This window comes from Balaenoptera physalus, assembly GCF_965194825.1.
Source record: "Balaenoptera physalus genome assembly, chromosome: 3".
In the NCBI taxonomy this organism is placed as follows: Eukaryota; Metazoa; Chordata; class Mammalia; order Artiodactyla; family Balaenopteridae; genus Balaenoptera; species Balaenoptera physalus.
In genome coordinates, this window is record NC_138890.1 from 145,615,104 (window position 1) to 145,628,876 (window position 13,773).

At 34.6% G+C, this 13,773-nt stretch overlaps 1 protein-coding gene across 5 annotated transcripts in view; it reads left to right on the forward strand.

The window, feature by feature from the left end:
- The window catches only part of LIFR (LIF receptor subunit alpha), a 91,820-nt gene that overhangs the window by 45,289 nt on the left and 32,758 nt on the right, over positions 1-13,773 (forward strand). For all 5 annotated transcript variants that reach the window (XM_082453694.1, XM_082453695.1, XM_082453696.1 and 2 more), the window contains 6 exons: positions 3,356-3,530; positions 5,761-6,015; positions 9,213-9,342; positions 9,787-9,956; positions 11,751-11,896; positions 13,074-13,236. In XM_082453694.1, the coding sequence (XP_082309820.1) occupies positions 3,356-3,530; positions 5,761-6,015; positions 9,213-9,342; positions 9,787-9,956; positions 11,751-11,896; positions 13,074-13,236 (1,039 nt within the window). The remainder of the gene's footprint in view (positions 1-3,355; positions 3,531-5,760; positions 6,016-9,212; positions 9,343-9,786; positions 9,957-11,750; positions 11,897-13,073; positions 13,237-13,773) is intronic.

The window sequence follows — 13,773 nt, forward strand, 5'->3', positions numbered from 1 at the left end:
TATAAAGCTACTAAACAGCTACTAGTTGTTATTAATTGCTTTGGGAGCTAGATGGTTTGTTTGTTTTTTTAACTGACTTAGGGATGCCGGAGTAAGAGGGATACTCTTTGACATGTAAGTGAAATCAAACATAAATGAATGGAAATATTATTCTAAGGTCATGTAACTCATTGCCAGAAGATGCGTAACAAGACAGCAATGGCAAGATAGTAATTCCCTACTTTCTGGAATATGATCTTTGGAGAAAAATCTTTCTGTGGGGAAAAATAACAAGAGGCAAGAAAAGTAGAGCTAGAACAAATTAATTTTAAAAAGTTACTCCTGTCCATAGTAAATATGACATTTTTATTTATAATTATATTATTAGTATTTAAGGTAGAATTGCTTATAATCAGTCATTTTATGACAGGTTATAATGCTATTATTTTGTAATAGTTTAAAGATCATTAAAGATCATGAAACACTATAAATGTGAGTTTCATTTATAAGTTTCATTTATAGTGTTTCATTTGTAACTTGACATTTTCTGCCCGCAGCCTCACAAACAGCTGTGGAAGCTTTGCACTGTGCAAGCCAGGGTGTGGATGATGCCTGGGAGTTATGCAGCCCTCTCTCCTCCTCTCATTCTTCTCTCTTGTAAACAATGAATTCTTTTAGCTGATTCTTTTATTATTTGTCTCCATTTTTCCAGATAGCACGCTTATGTTGCTCTTATTATTATTATTATTTTAGTTTTTTGAACAATGTTTTATTAACTTCCCACAATGGAAAATGAGAATTTAGTCCTGTCTCACTTCCCAGCCCAGGGACACGCACTCGCATGTATGTGCACTCACATGCGTGTGCACGCACGCGCGTGCTCCCTCTCCCTCTCTCTCTCTCTCTCCACTTCTTATTTTTTTCCAATATCATTATGTTATGATTTTTGGTAGACCATTATTCATTATTTGGATTACAGTTATGTAAACACTATTTATAACTGAACCAAGTAGTGTTTACTATTCTTACTTTTCCTTTTTTTCTGTACATCTTCTTGTATTGTCTTGTACTTTTAGTTTTTATTTGTCTGCTTCATTAATTCAATCCTAAATTCTTTCTAGGTTGTGTGAATCTGTCTAAATGTTCAAACAAACATCAGTTTTGTCTTTGTGAATACATCTCTCTGAGGGCCTTCTGACTTACTTCCTGACCCTTTTCATATAAGAGCTCATGTGGATGCTGCCAATATTTGTATAGCACAAAGTGTGGCAAATAGCTGAGTATTCTGAGGTTTCTCAGGAGCTCCAGCAGCCTCCACTCCCAGTAGCCAACCCTTGGTTTGAAGAGATTAATACCTGGGTATACCTGTAACCCATTCAAGACAAACCTCTATGTTTTTCAACACATTTGTTAGGAAGCTATGGTTCATCCTCATCCAGAGGATTCCTTTTATATTTGTCTTATGATGGATCCTCTTTTTCCTGAATTCCTTGTTTCCTCATTTTGGTGGAAGCATAAATTCTAGTAGTTATTTGCTATTTTTTGTAGATACTCTCTGCTAACTGCAGTGGTAGCTTACAGATATACTTTATTTAAAAAAATTTAAATCAGTTGCCAGGAAAATTTAAAAGACTGTCAATTCCGAATATTGAGAAGATGCAGAAGGATTGGAACTTTCATACCCTTCTGGTGGGAATGTAAAATGCTACTTGATGAATACATTGAGATACTACATTTCTGAAGATGTCTTTATTCTGCATTCACTCATGATTGCTAGTTTAGCTGGGTAAAAGATCCTAGGTTGGGAAATTTTCTCAAGATTTTGAAGGCATTGTTCCATTTGCTTCTCATTGTGGATCTATCTTCATCTGTTGTGCTGGACACTCATTAGGCCCCTTTCAGTCTGAAAACACATGCCTGTCAGCTTGGGAAATTTTCTTATTTTATGTCTTTGATTTCCTCATCTCTGTTTTCTCCTTTTTTTCTTAGAACTTCTGTTCTTTAGAAATTGTACCTTTCTGACCTTTCCTCTAATTGTCTTATCATTCTTACATTCCGTCAGTATTTTGCTCTATTTTCTGAGCAATTTTTCCTAAACTTTATCTTGCACTTTTGAATTTCTATTAATATACATTTTAATATACAAGAGATCCCTTTTCTCTTCTTAGTGCTTTTTAAAAAAAATTTATCATGTTCTTGTTTCATGGATGCAATATCTCTTCTTATCTTTGAGGATATCAGTGATTTAAAATTTTTTTTCTTTCTGTGCATTCTGTTTATTCACATTGCTTTTTTTTTTTTTATCTTGACCTTTGACTTTCACATTAGAGCTTTTTCTCCACTTTCTGGTCATCCTGGTTGCTGCTCATATTTAAGTGAGTGGTTCTTGAAAGATAAAACAAGTCTAATTGGAACTTTTGTTTGCCTGGGTGGGACTTGTTGACTGGGACATCATTGTATGTGATTAGGATGGGCTGTCAAGCTGGAAAAATCTTAATATTATTTTAGGTTTTTATCTTGACTTGTTCATATGTTCCTTAGAAAAGTTTGTTTAGACTCTTACCTGGTGAGTATGTACTTGGCCATCAGTATCCTGGGGGCTGAGTAGGGAAGAAGGCAGGAGTGCCCCAGCCTTTAGAATGCATAGTTAGTTACCATTGCCCAACTGCTTTCCAGTGTCCAGAATCTTACCGGTGTTGTTTCTTCAATTTTTTGCCCTTGTGCATCTGTGCCTTTTTTTTAAAAAAAAATCTTGTACTTTTGTTCTAGAGGAATTTCATGAAGTGAAGAGAAGGAAGTACATTTATTTAATCTGTTGTCTTTAACCAGAAGTCCCAAGGTCTCTTTTAGTATATCCTTATATATTTGGTTGAAATCTTGCCCATTTTCCACAATTGAAATTAAGCTTTCTGTATTATTATAAAAAAATAAAAGTTGAAATATATGACACTTATATAAAAAAAAAATCCAGTCTAAAATAATAGTTTATTTTGTTGAAATGCTCTCCTCTCTTTGACTTTAACCCTTGGAGATAAAAAAGCATTAACTGTTTTTTCTCCATGAAAAATGGGACCATTTTAGGCAATGGTATATTTTCTCATGAACTGTATTGAATGTTTTGAAATATTAACATCTTGTGTAATAATGAAGTAGGCCCTAAAGTTGAAGAAGTAAACATAAATGAATCATAATTATTGTTACTACAACTCTCTTTTTATGCCTTATAGAAAACAGGCATAGGTTCTTTTTACAAAAGAACAAAGCTTTGATTTACTTAGCTGGTAATTGTATACAGTCTGTTGTGTTTTTTTAACCCTAAAGGAAAGCAGGACATAGTACTTGGAAATAGAATTTTGTGTTTGTGTTCATTTTGTAGGTGACCCACAACACAACTCTGAATGGCAGAGATACAGTTCATCACTGGAGCTGGATCTCAGACATGCCCTTGGAGTGCGCCACTCACTATGTGGGAATTAGATGCTACATTGATGATCCTCAGTTCTCTGGTCGCAAAGAGTGGAGTGACTGGAGCCCACTGAAGAACATCTCTTGTAAGTGCATATTTAAAGAATTTTCGTTTCAGATGAATTAGATTAGTCTTGCTTAAGGGTAGGGTTTAGCTCACGGTTTTAGTTCTCTGAACCCCATTTGGATGCATGAGGGTCACCTGGGGATCTTCCAAGTCTTCCACCCCAGAACATTTTGATTCAAAAACTCTGAGATAGGCTTCAGGAATCTGTATTTTTAAAGAACATACTGAGTGATTGGATAAACATCCAGGTTTAAAAATCACTTCGAATAGACATTGGAAGAACATTTAAAAATTTTATGTAGGCGGTAATGAGATCAAGTCCATATTTTTAAAATATAGCTCTCAATTTCTTGCCCATAGAGCAGACCGCTGTGAGCTGCAGTTACTGCAGAGAACATGGGAATCCGCAAGTATAGGACTTGCCTGGCAGTCCAGTGGTTAAGACTCCGAGCTTGCAATGAAGGGGGTGCAAGTTCGATCCCTGGTCGAGGAGCTAAGATCCCGCATGCCATGTGGCGTGGACAAAAAAATAAAATAAAATTAACAGTGTGAATCTGCAGGTATATCAAAAATCATCTGTACATTGAATAAAACTCATATGCAGGTATAATGTTGGCAGTGTGAGAGAGGGCCTAGAAAATTGTTGACAATAAAATAAAGGGCTTTAAAAGGCTGGTAATCATTGTAGATTATTCACTCTAGTGACAATGTGGAGAAATGGATCAGAGGGAGGAAGGACTGGAAGCAGGCAGGTTAATAAGGAGAATCTTGTAGTTCAGCAAAAGACAGTGAAGGTATAAAATAGGACACCTGGGTTTAGAAATGAAAAGAGGGAAGAAGTATAAAAACACTGAAGAGACCGAATTAGAATTAGTGCCTATGCTTTTGGTAGGGGAGAAATAGAGCCGAAGATGACTATTAGTTTGGGCAGCTGAGTAGCTGGTGATGCTGTCCAATAAGACAGAAACTATATGAACAAACTAGGTGGGAAAGATAAATTTCAATTTTAATGTGTTGAGCTTGAGGTAGCTGTGAAGTGCCTGGGAGCAATTTCTCATTGTCAGTTGGGAATACAAATTCGGCATCCAGGTGATTAGTTTGAACTGGAAATATACAGTTGACCCTTGAACAACTGGGGGTTAGGGGCTCCGACCCTCCATGTAGTGGAAAATCCACACATAATTTATAGTTAGCCCTCCATACCCATGGAACCTCCGTATCTGTGGTTCCATATCCGAGGATTCAACCAACTGCAAATCCTGTAGTACTGTAGTATTTACTATTGAAAAAAATCCACACATAAGTGAACCCATGCAGTTCAAACCCGTGTTGTTCAAGGGTCAACTGTGTGTTTGAGAATCATTAACATACATGATGTGAAATTTTTTAAATCTTGGAGGTTAACATAACTCAAGGAAAGGGGCATGAAGACCAAGGACACATCTCTTAGAAGCTTGTATGAGGAGGGGAGGATGGAAGAAAATGAGGCCAGCAAAGCAAACAGCAGCCGGAGGGTTAAGAGTAGCAAAAGTAAGTAGTCTACACCCCAAGAGAGAAGGGAGTTTTGAGAAGGAAGACTTCAGGCAACATACCAGATGTTGTGGAAGTTGAAGGAAAGATTACTAAGACGTGGCCATTGGATTGAGTAGTTAGGCCACGGAGCCATTTTAGTAAAGTGGCCAGAGTAGAAGCCAGATTGCAGTAGATTAAAGAATGAGTAGGTAGAAAGGAGACTAGAGATAATATTTTTAAATTGGCTATTTAGGAAAATAAAAACAAAGGGGTGGCTTTAACCTACAGAGTTGGGATTTTTTTTAGAAAGTGCTTTTTAGGATGTGGAGTATTTAACCATACATGCAAGCTGATGGAAAGTAGGACATCTGATCTAAATACCTAGAATAATTTCAAAGGAATGGAATTATTTAATGTGTACCTTTTTCTTGGTGTGGATTTTTCACATGTGGATAAACCCGCTTAATTTGAACCTTTAGACTTCTTAGATATTAACCTGTGACCTTACACGTTGACCTGCAGTCCCCTCTACTCCCCCACCATCACCCCGTCATAAGTAAATAAAACCACACACATTTTTATTTCTTGTGTATGTCTTGCTCCTTTGAAACCTGGGGAGCGTACCTTATCTTTGGGCCACCATAATTACAAAGTACCTAACAGTGTGTTTTATGTGCACTGGGCTAATTTATGTAAAAGACTTCTAAAGTATTTATAATTCCTTTTGCTCTTTCTAGGGTCTCCTGATTCTCAGACTAAGGTTTTTCCTCAAGACAGAGTGCTACTTGTAGGCTCAGATATAACAGTATGTTGTGTGACTCAAGAAAAAGTGTTATCAGCACAGATTGGCAGTACATATTGTCCCCTTATCCATCTTGATGGGAAAAATGTTGCAATCAAGATCCGTAATATTTCTGCTTCCGAAAGTAGTGGAACAAATGTGGTTTTCTCTGTAGAAGATAACATGTTTGGAACAGTTATTTTTGCAGGATGTAAGTATATAATTTTTTTTTTAAGAAAAGAGTTCCTATTAATCTGTTTTGGTCCTCTTTGAAAGCCTTAATGCTTTTTTGGGGGGACGATTTTATTTCTTTCTTATTTTTTTATTCTTTGATACAAATGACATATGAGGGTACCAGCATTTTTGCTTGTTTTAAGGTGAGTTCTAAGCTTGTTTTCTACATACCTGTATCTATATAATTTGTAGATTTTGTAATAAGATTTGAAACATTCATCTGCTAATTTTTAGTTTAAATTCTTAGTTAACAGCTTTGTTGAGTCAAGGGCAGGTAGTATATAATATTTCTTACTCCTACATCATTTAGGAATTTTTTCATATAAATTAATTTCCCACCTAATTAAAGCATACCTTTTTTTTTAAGTACCTGAATTAAAGAAATTGTAATGATTTTACACAAAATCTTTCAAAAGCATAACCTACGCTTCTCTGATGAGAGGAGGGTGGCTGCAGGACATGGGGGGAGGAAGAGTCCCCCTCTCACTGTGCTCTGTGTCTGATGTACTCTCCGTAATGCAGGGGCATCTTTTAACATGGTCACTTCTACGTTCCATGACGTTTCCAAAAGTTGTTGTGGGTGGACTGCCCTACCTATATGGCTTGTGTTGTGCATCCACAGATACTTTTGTATTTAGAGCTTTTCTGTCCCCTCCCCTGTGGTAACTGTAATGTTCTAATGCACTGATGGCTTTGCCTCCAGCAGTGCTTCCCTTCCTGCTCACATTCGGAACTTAAAGTTTCTAATGGTCCAAGGGTCTCATGAATAAAATGTGTGAAATGTAGTGAATGGATTTTGTCATTTTCTTTTGCTCACTCAGTGATTTTTCTTATGATTTTTTTTTTCTTATGATTGTCAGTTATGCTGTGGATCAGCCGCTTTCAGTCACTTTTTTACTTCCATAGAAATGTATGATAAATTACATTCATTTGCTGATAGATTCCCAAGGGAAGGGGATTAGGTGCCCTTCTCAGCTTGATGGCTGTAACCTTACTCTCTTTTTGCCTTCCAATAAGGCATTTTGGAATGCAAGTGAGAGTGAGGATATATTCGAATTTAAATTTTAGAAATTTAAAAAATTAAATTTTCTTTCCTAAATGGAATTTTAGGAAGTGATGTGCAACATTCCTCACAAATGATCATGGAGTCTTAGTAAAGAACCAGTGTAGTGAAACTGCTTGATAAGTGATACCAAAAAGTGAGATACTCACTTAAAAGAATGAAATAAAAAATTAAAACTTAAAAAATGAGAATATTCACTGTTTTTATTGTTTCTAACAATGTTCTAATCTTTTATCATAGTTCTAGCGCAAACCTATTTAGTTCATAATTTAGCTTTCATTTATAACATTTGGAGGTTGAAATATTGATCAATATTTGTCAATTCAGGAACAGCAGTAACATTTCACTTCAGAGGGAGCTCTTTAGAAACTTGCAGCAAGGGCAGACTGTGGTGTGAGTTAGGGATCAAGATTTACTTTCCTTTCCCTTATGGGTAGCGTGTTATCCCATCATTTACTGAAAAGGCTGAAAAGAATGTTAGAATCAGCTTGTCAGTTTTCCCCTACACACACACATACACATTCAAACGTGACAGAATTTTGATTGATATTACATTAAATCTATCAATTTAGGAGGATTTTTATTCTTAGAATATTGAGTCTTCCAAACCATGAACATGGTATAACCTTCCATTTATTTAGATTTTCTTTGATTTATTTTAGTGATATGAGGTCTTTTATATCTTTTGGTAAATTTATTCCTAGGTGTTTGATGTTTTCTGGTGCTATTAAAAATTGATGTTTTAAAATTGCGTTTTCTGTATACTGCTACATAGAAAGACAATTGATTTATACTGAGCTTTTACCTAGCTTCAGTTGATTCTTTTGTAAGTGAATTTCTTTGAAAAGAAAAATCAGTATATTTCAAGTACTGCCCTCTCATATTTTTTTCTCCTTCAATTTTTCCTTCTACTTCTGTCTAGTTTGCTCCTGTTATTTGGATTTTAAGTATTTCAACTTAATATAGCTGCCAAATCCTAAAATATATATAATAATCAGCATTTTAAATATCCTCAAAATTTGGGGTATGTGAATTTAATAAAACGACCAAAAGTTTGTCCTTAAGTTTAAAACAGTTTTCAAAATAAATGTGTCAGTGTTAGTTTTATTATCCAGTTGGTAAACTTTCATATAAATACTCATTACTTCTCTTAATGTTACCTAAGATACTTGAAGGATGTAATGCTTATCTCTGGGGAAAGTATGTGAAATTTTCTAAGTCTTGTTTGATAAACTAAGGACTATTTTAAAAATTCAGGTTTTTAAAAATAAAGTTATCTTTTAGACTTTTTCAATGAGTAGATAGTCGTTTAACAAAACTTACCTCCATGGAAGATAGTTTGGATAAATATGACAGTAGGAAATATCAGTTTCTGTATATGCTTGGTTAAGTAAGATTACAGAAATATCACTTTCTATAATCAGTGTCAGACTGTAGAATTTTTATTTATCACTCTGTCTCACAAAACAAAAACAACTTTTTTTCTTTTTCTTGTCTTGCCCCTACAAAGACAGAACAGTCTCATTAAAGAAGGAAAACAACAAAAGATCAGTAGTCACTTGGAATATAGGGATATGTAGAATTTTACGAAGAGTGACTTTGTAAATAATAGTCCTTATAACTTATTTAAGAACTCTGAAGCTTGTAACGTGGCTTATACTGACTTATGATTTGGTACTTCTTTTCAAATCACAGTATGAAGAGGATAGGTAATAATACTTTTAACCTGTAGATTTTTCTGATTTAACTAGTTGGACAAAGGTTCCTTTGAGAGATTTGATGGACTCTGAAATGGGATTTAAGGGAAAAACATGATAGTTGATCTCTTCAGGTTGCTATTGGGGAGTTTCCAAATGAGCTAATGGTCACTCTTAAGTGACTAACTCTTAAGTTAAGTGATTAACTCTTAAGTTAATCCATCACTCCTAATGTAATATGAACTCTGAATCAACATGCTATACAAAGAATGGTAATTCCTGCACCATTCAAATGTAAGCAAATGATTTTTTAAGGAAATTGTCCAAAATGTAATTAACATTTATGAAACATAACGTTTTCAGAGAAAATATACATAATCAAAGTAACTACCTTTTTTTCTTTTTTTTTATTAGATCCACCTGATATTCCTCAAAAACTGAACTGTGAGACATATGACTTAAAAGAGATTATATGCACTTGGAATCCAGGAAGACCGACATTCTTGGTGGGCCCACGCAATACAAGTTACACTTTATTTGAAAGGTAAAGGTCTCTGGGAAAGGTTGTCAAACAGTGAGGAGTACCTTGGAAGGATGTTAAATGACATAAGAAGATGCTCTGTTTCATTTATATTATGAGAACAAATATAAAACAAAATATGCTGTAGAAAATTGGGTATACTATAAATACTGCACTTTAGACACATGCAGACTTGATATCTTGTCGTCTTTTTAAAAAAGCCTCTAGAAGGAAGAACCCTCAAATATGAACAGAGACTGTCTCTGGGTAGTGGGCTATGGCTGATTTTTTTCTTCTGTTTTCTGCATTGTATATATTTTCTTCCCTGAGTATGTAGTATATCTGTAATTAGAAATACAGACTTTTTAAAAAAAATTTATTAGAAATTTACCCGTTCATCTTTTCCTACAATAAATCTCTTGCCATTTTGAAATTATTTTAATATTCCTTAATGTTCTCTTAATTCAGTTTTTCAGGAAAATATGTTAGATTTAAAAGAGTTGAGTTGCCCACAAATGAAAGCTATCAGTTATTCTTTCAAATGCTTCCAAATCAAGAAATATACAATTTTACGTTGAATGCTCGAAATCCTCTGGGTCAATCAGAATCAACACTTTTAGTTAACATAACTGAAAAAGGTAAGCTGCTGCATAAACCAATGTCTTAAAAATAACTTTAGAAGTGGTAAAATGTCTTGAGATTAATGAAAAGTGCTTCTAGAGATTACTTTTTACTGATTATTTCCTTTATAGTTACTTAATACTAATTTTGTAAATTTTATTTAAAAATCTTTATAATTTCAAGTTTCACTGTTTTATTAAATTCAAATAAAAATTTGAATTAATTGTTTCATAGAAATTGTAAGTGGCTTTATCTGATAGTTTTTGATTTCTGAAAATAGTTTTTTGCCCAATTTTTAAAACCTTTTTATTTTGAAATAGTTGTAGACTCACAGGTGGTTGCAAAAATAATTACAGTCCTTCATCCGACTTTCTCAGTGGTAGCATGTTATGTAACTGTAGTACCATGTCCAAATTAGGCAGTTGACCCTGGTTCAACACTGAACCAGACTACTGACCTTGCTCAGTTTTCACCAGTTTTTATATGCATTTAATTGTGTGTGTGTGTGTGTGTGTGTGTAGTTCTGTGCAGTCAGATCCACGTACAGATTCACGCAACCCACCAATACAGTTCAGATACAGAACTCTTCTGTCACCCACAGGAACCGCCTCCCGCTGTCACTGTAGCAACACCACCCCCACCCCCATCAACAAACACGGGCACGTGCTAGAATCTCTGTTCCTGGAAAACAGCTAGTCTGTTCCTCATCGCTATTGTTTTGTTATTTTGGGAATGGTGTGTAAATGGAGTTGTTCACTATTTAACCTTTAGAGGTTGGCATTTTTTACTAAGGATGATGTCCTTGAGATCCATCCAAGTATGTATCAGTAAATAGTTTGTTCCTTTTTACTGCTGATGATTTCTGAATATTTACCAACCCTATTAATGTACAGCTCAAAATAGAAATAAAAGAGGCGTGTCTTTTTGGCACTCATTCCTGTGATCATTCCATGTGTATCAACTCTGTGTCAGGCTCAGCAACACACAGAGCAGTGGCGTAGAGGCCTTTTCTTAGAGACAGTCAGGGGCATAAGGGCTTAAACCAAATGCATTATAATACAGCCTGGCAAGTGATTAGTAGATGCTCCTGTTGCCTTACTTGTGAATATAAGTCACTTTTATCAATTATTCCTTCTCATCATCTTTGTTATGTCTTGATTTTTTCCATAAGGTCAGAAAAGCTACATCTTATACTTGCATGGCAGTTTTATATATATTTGTCTGCCCTCTGCCATTTCAGCCATATCTTCCACGTGATTCTTTCCCATCACTCAATTTGGTATATGCACTATCACCAGTGTAATGTGCAGTTTGCTTCACTGTACCTTTGTTCTTGCCAAGACCCCAGCCTGAAATGATTTTCTGCATCTGTTTTGCCAGTTTCATTCTGATTCATCCTTCAAAGCTCATCTTAAGCCCTATCTTCACTGTACATCTACACTTAACATCTAAATTCCTGTAGCAGTGAATATCTGTACCACACATTTAGGACTTAATGTATATACTCTTGTTGATTTTCCTTCTTTCTGTTTGTCAGTCCCCAAGTAAATGAGGGGTTCCTTAAAGGTAGAGACTGACTTACTACCTTTTAGTATTTCTGATGCCAACTGAGGAACCTTGAGTGTGAATGGTTCTTAAACAATGCTGGCCTGGTGTCAGCAGTAAAGGTGAGATTTGTATTCCACACAACGGTGGGTGGAACATTGTTGATCAGCAGTGATGACATCTCTTCTGTTTTTTGTTTTCTTTGACTCTCATTTGTCGTATTAGAAAAGAGCTTTTAAAGTAATCTTTGAAAATTGTATTTACAGTTCATCCCCATATTCCTACTTCAGTCAAAGTGAAGGATATCAGTTCAACAGCTGTTACACTTTCCTGGCATTTACCAGGCAGCTTTGCAAAGATTAAACTGTTATGTCAAATTGAAATTAATAAAACTAACTCAGTACATGAATTGGTGAGTAAGATTCTTGTGTAAACTTCCCTTGAGGTTATTTTGGATAAAATACTTAGTTTTCAAAAAGAATTAAGTAAATTGGTATGCATAAGTGCTCAGATTACTTATTATAGAGATTTACTAAGCGTGAAGACATTATATATCAATATCATAACAGCATTATATTTAGCACTTAAAAACAATTATAATACCGGATATTATAGAACGTGTTTGACTTTTACTACTCAGAATATTTCCAGGTCTAGTATAGTACCTGGCATGTAACTGGTGCTCAATAAATTTGTGAATGAATTAGTAGTTTTTGCTGTAACCATTGGTGTTAGTTAATGGACTAATCGGCACCAAAGAGAGGATGTGATTTTTAAAACTGCTAAGTGCAGCAATAGGAGCAAGTTATAATTGGGCGTTATAAGTCAAAACACGGCTTTTTTGTACATTTTAAATACTTAGGTTGACTTTTATGCTGCACCATCTTGTAATTTGGGGTAGGTCCAAAATAAATGATGTACTTAAATAGTCACTTGGAAACTTACTGATAATTTCTAGAAAATCAGTCAAACTGCAAAACGTAACCCAAAAAACTTTTTTGCAGTAAGTAATTGGGAACTCAGAGACTTTCCTGAGGCATGCAAATCCTCAAATTTGTTTAGAATTGCTTCATCTTCATTTATTTAGTTTAAATATTTGTTGAATAGTCTACATGTTTAGCACCACACTAGAGGTTCTAAGTGCCATATAAAAAAAGATGCATAAGATGATGCCTGCCTCCAGTCAGTTTCCAAGTATCATCTGAATAATGTATTTAATCCTCAAGGTCATCTTAGATTACTAAGTTATATTAAGGTATATTGCATTACCATTAACCATTGACTGAATATCATCTTCTCTGCATAATTAATTGACCATTATTACTTAGATCCAACATTTGGACTAAAAAGATACTCAATTTTATTTATTGCTGTTGCAGAACATAATTTCACTGATTTGGCATTTATATAAGAATTAAATTATAGTGGATGAACTGTCTTTGGTTTTACAGAGGTAAACTCTTATGACATTCAGTCAATTTATGTTACAAATTTGGGAGGCTTTCTTCTAAAAAAAAATATATGCGTATATGTATGTATTCATATACATGTGATATTATATATGTAATATATATATTTGTTTCTAATAGCGGAATGTCACAATGAGAGGAATAGAAAATTCAAGTTATCTTGCTGCTGTGGATAAGTTAAATCCATATACCATATATACTTTTCGGATTCGTTGTTGTACTGACCCCTTCTGGAAATGGAGCAAGTGGAGCAATGAAAGACAATATTTAACCACAGAAGCCAGTAAGTTAACTGAGTGACTTATGGCTAATTATTACTATGGATCCTGAAATTTTGTTTTTAAAAGAAAATGTCACCAGAGTGACTAAAAGCAGGAGAATGTTTAGATAAATTGTGTAACTATATAATGCCTGCTAGTAAAATACCATACAGACATTTTAAATGATGGTTTTTCAAGTTTTGTGATAATATGGAAAAATGCTTGGCATGTGTTATGTGAAAGGACTAGGCTACCCTAGCCACGATATGATTGCAGCTGTATTAAAATGATACATAGGAAACCAAACTTGAAACCGTAGTAAGATTTTAGAGTGATTTTCCTCACACTCTTTCCTCCTATTCCTGGAGTTTTAATATCCTATTTAGAGTGTCTCTTTATTGAAAACAATTATTAATAAAGCTAATTTGGTGGAATTTTTATTTGTGACCTAGGCCTGAGAAATGGATGGGACTACAAGTTCTTGAACTTTAGTTTCTGTGGTACACCCAGGTCAATATATCTATAAAATCAGGTAACTGGTTTTCTAAGTATGATAACTT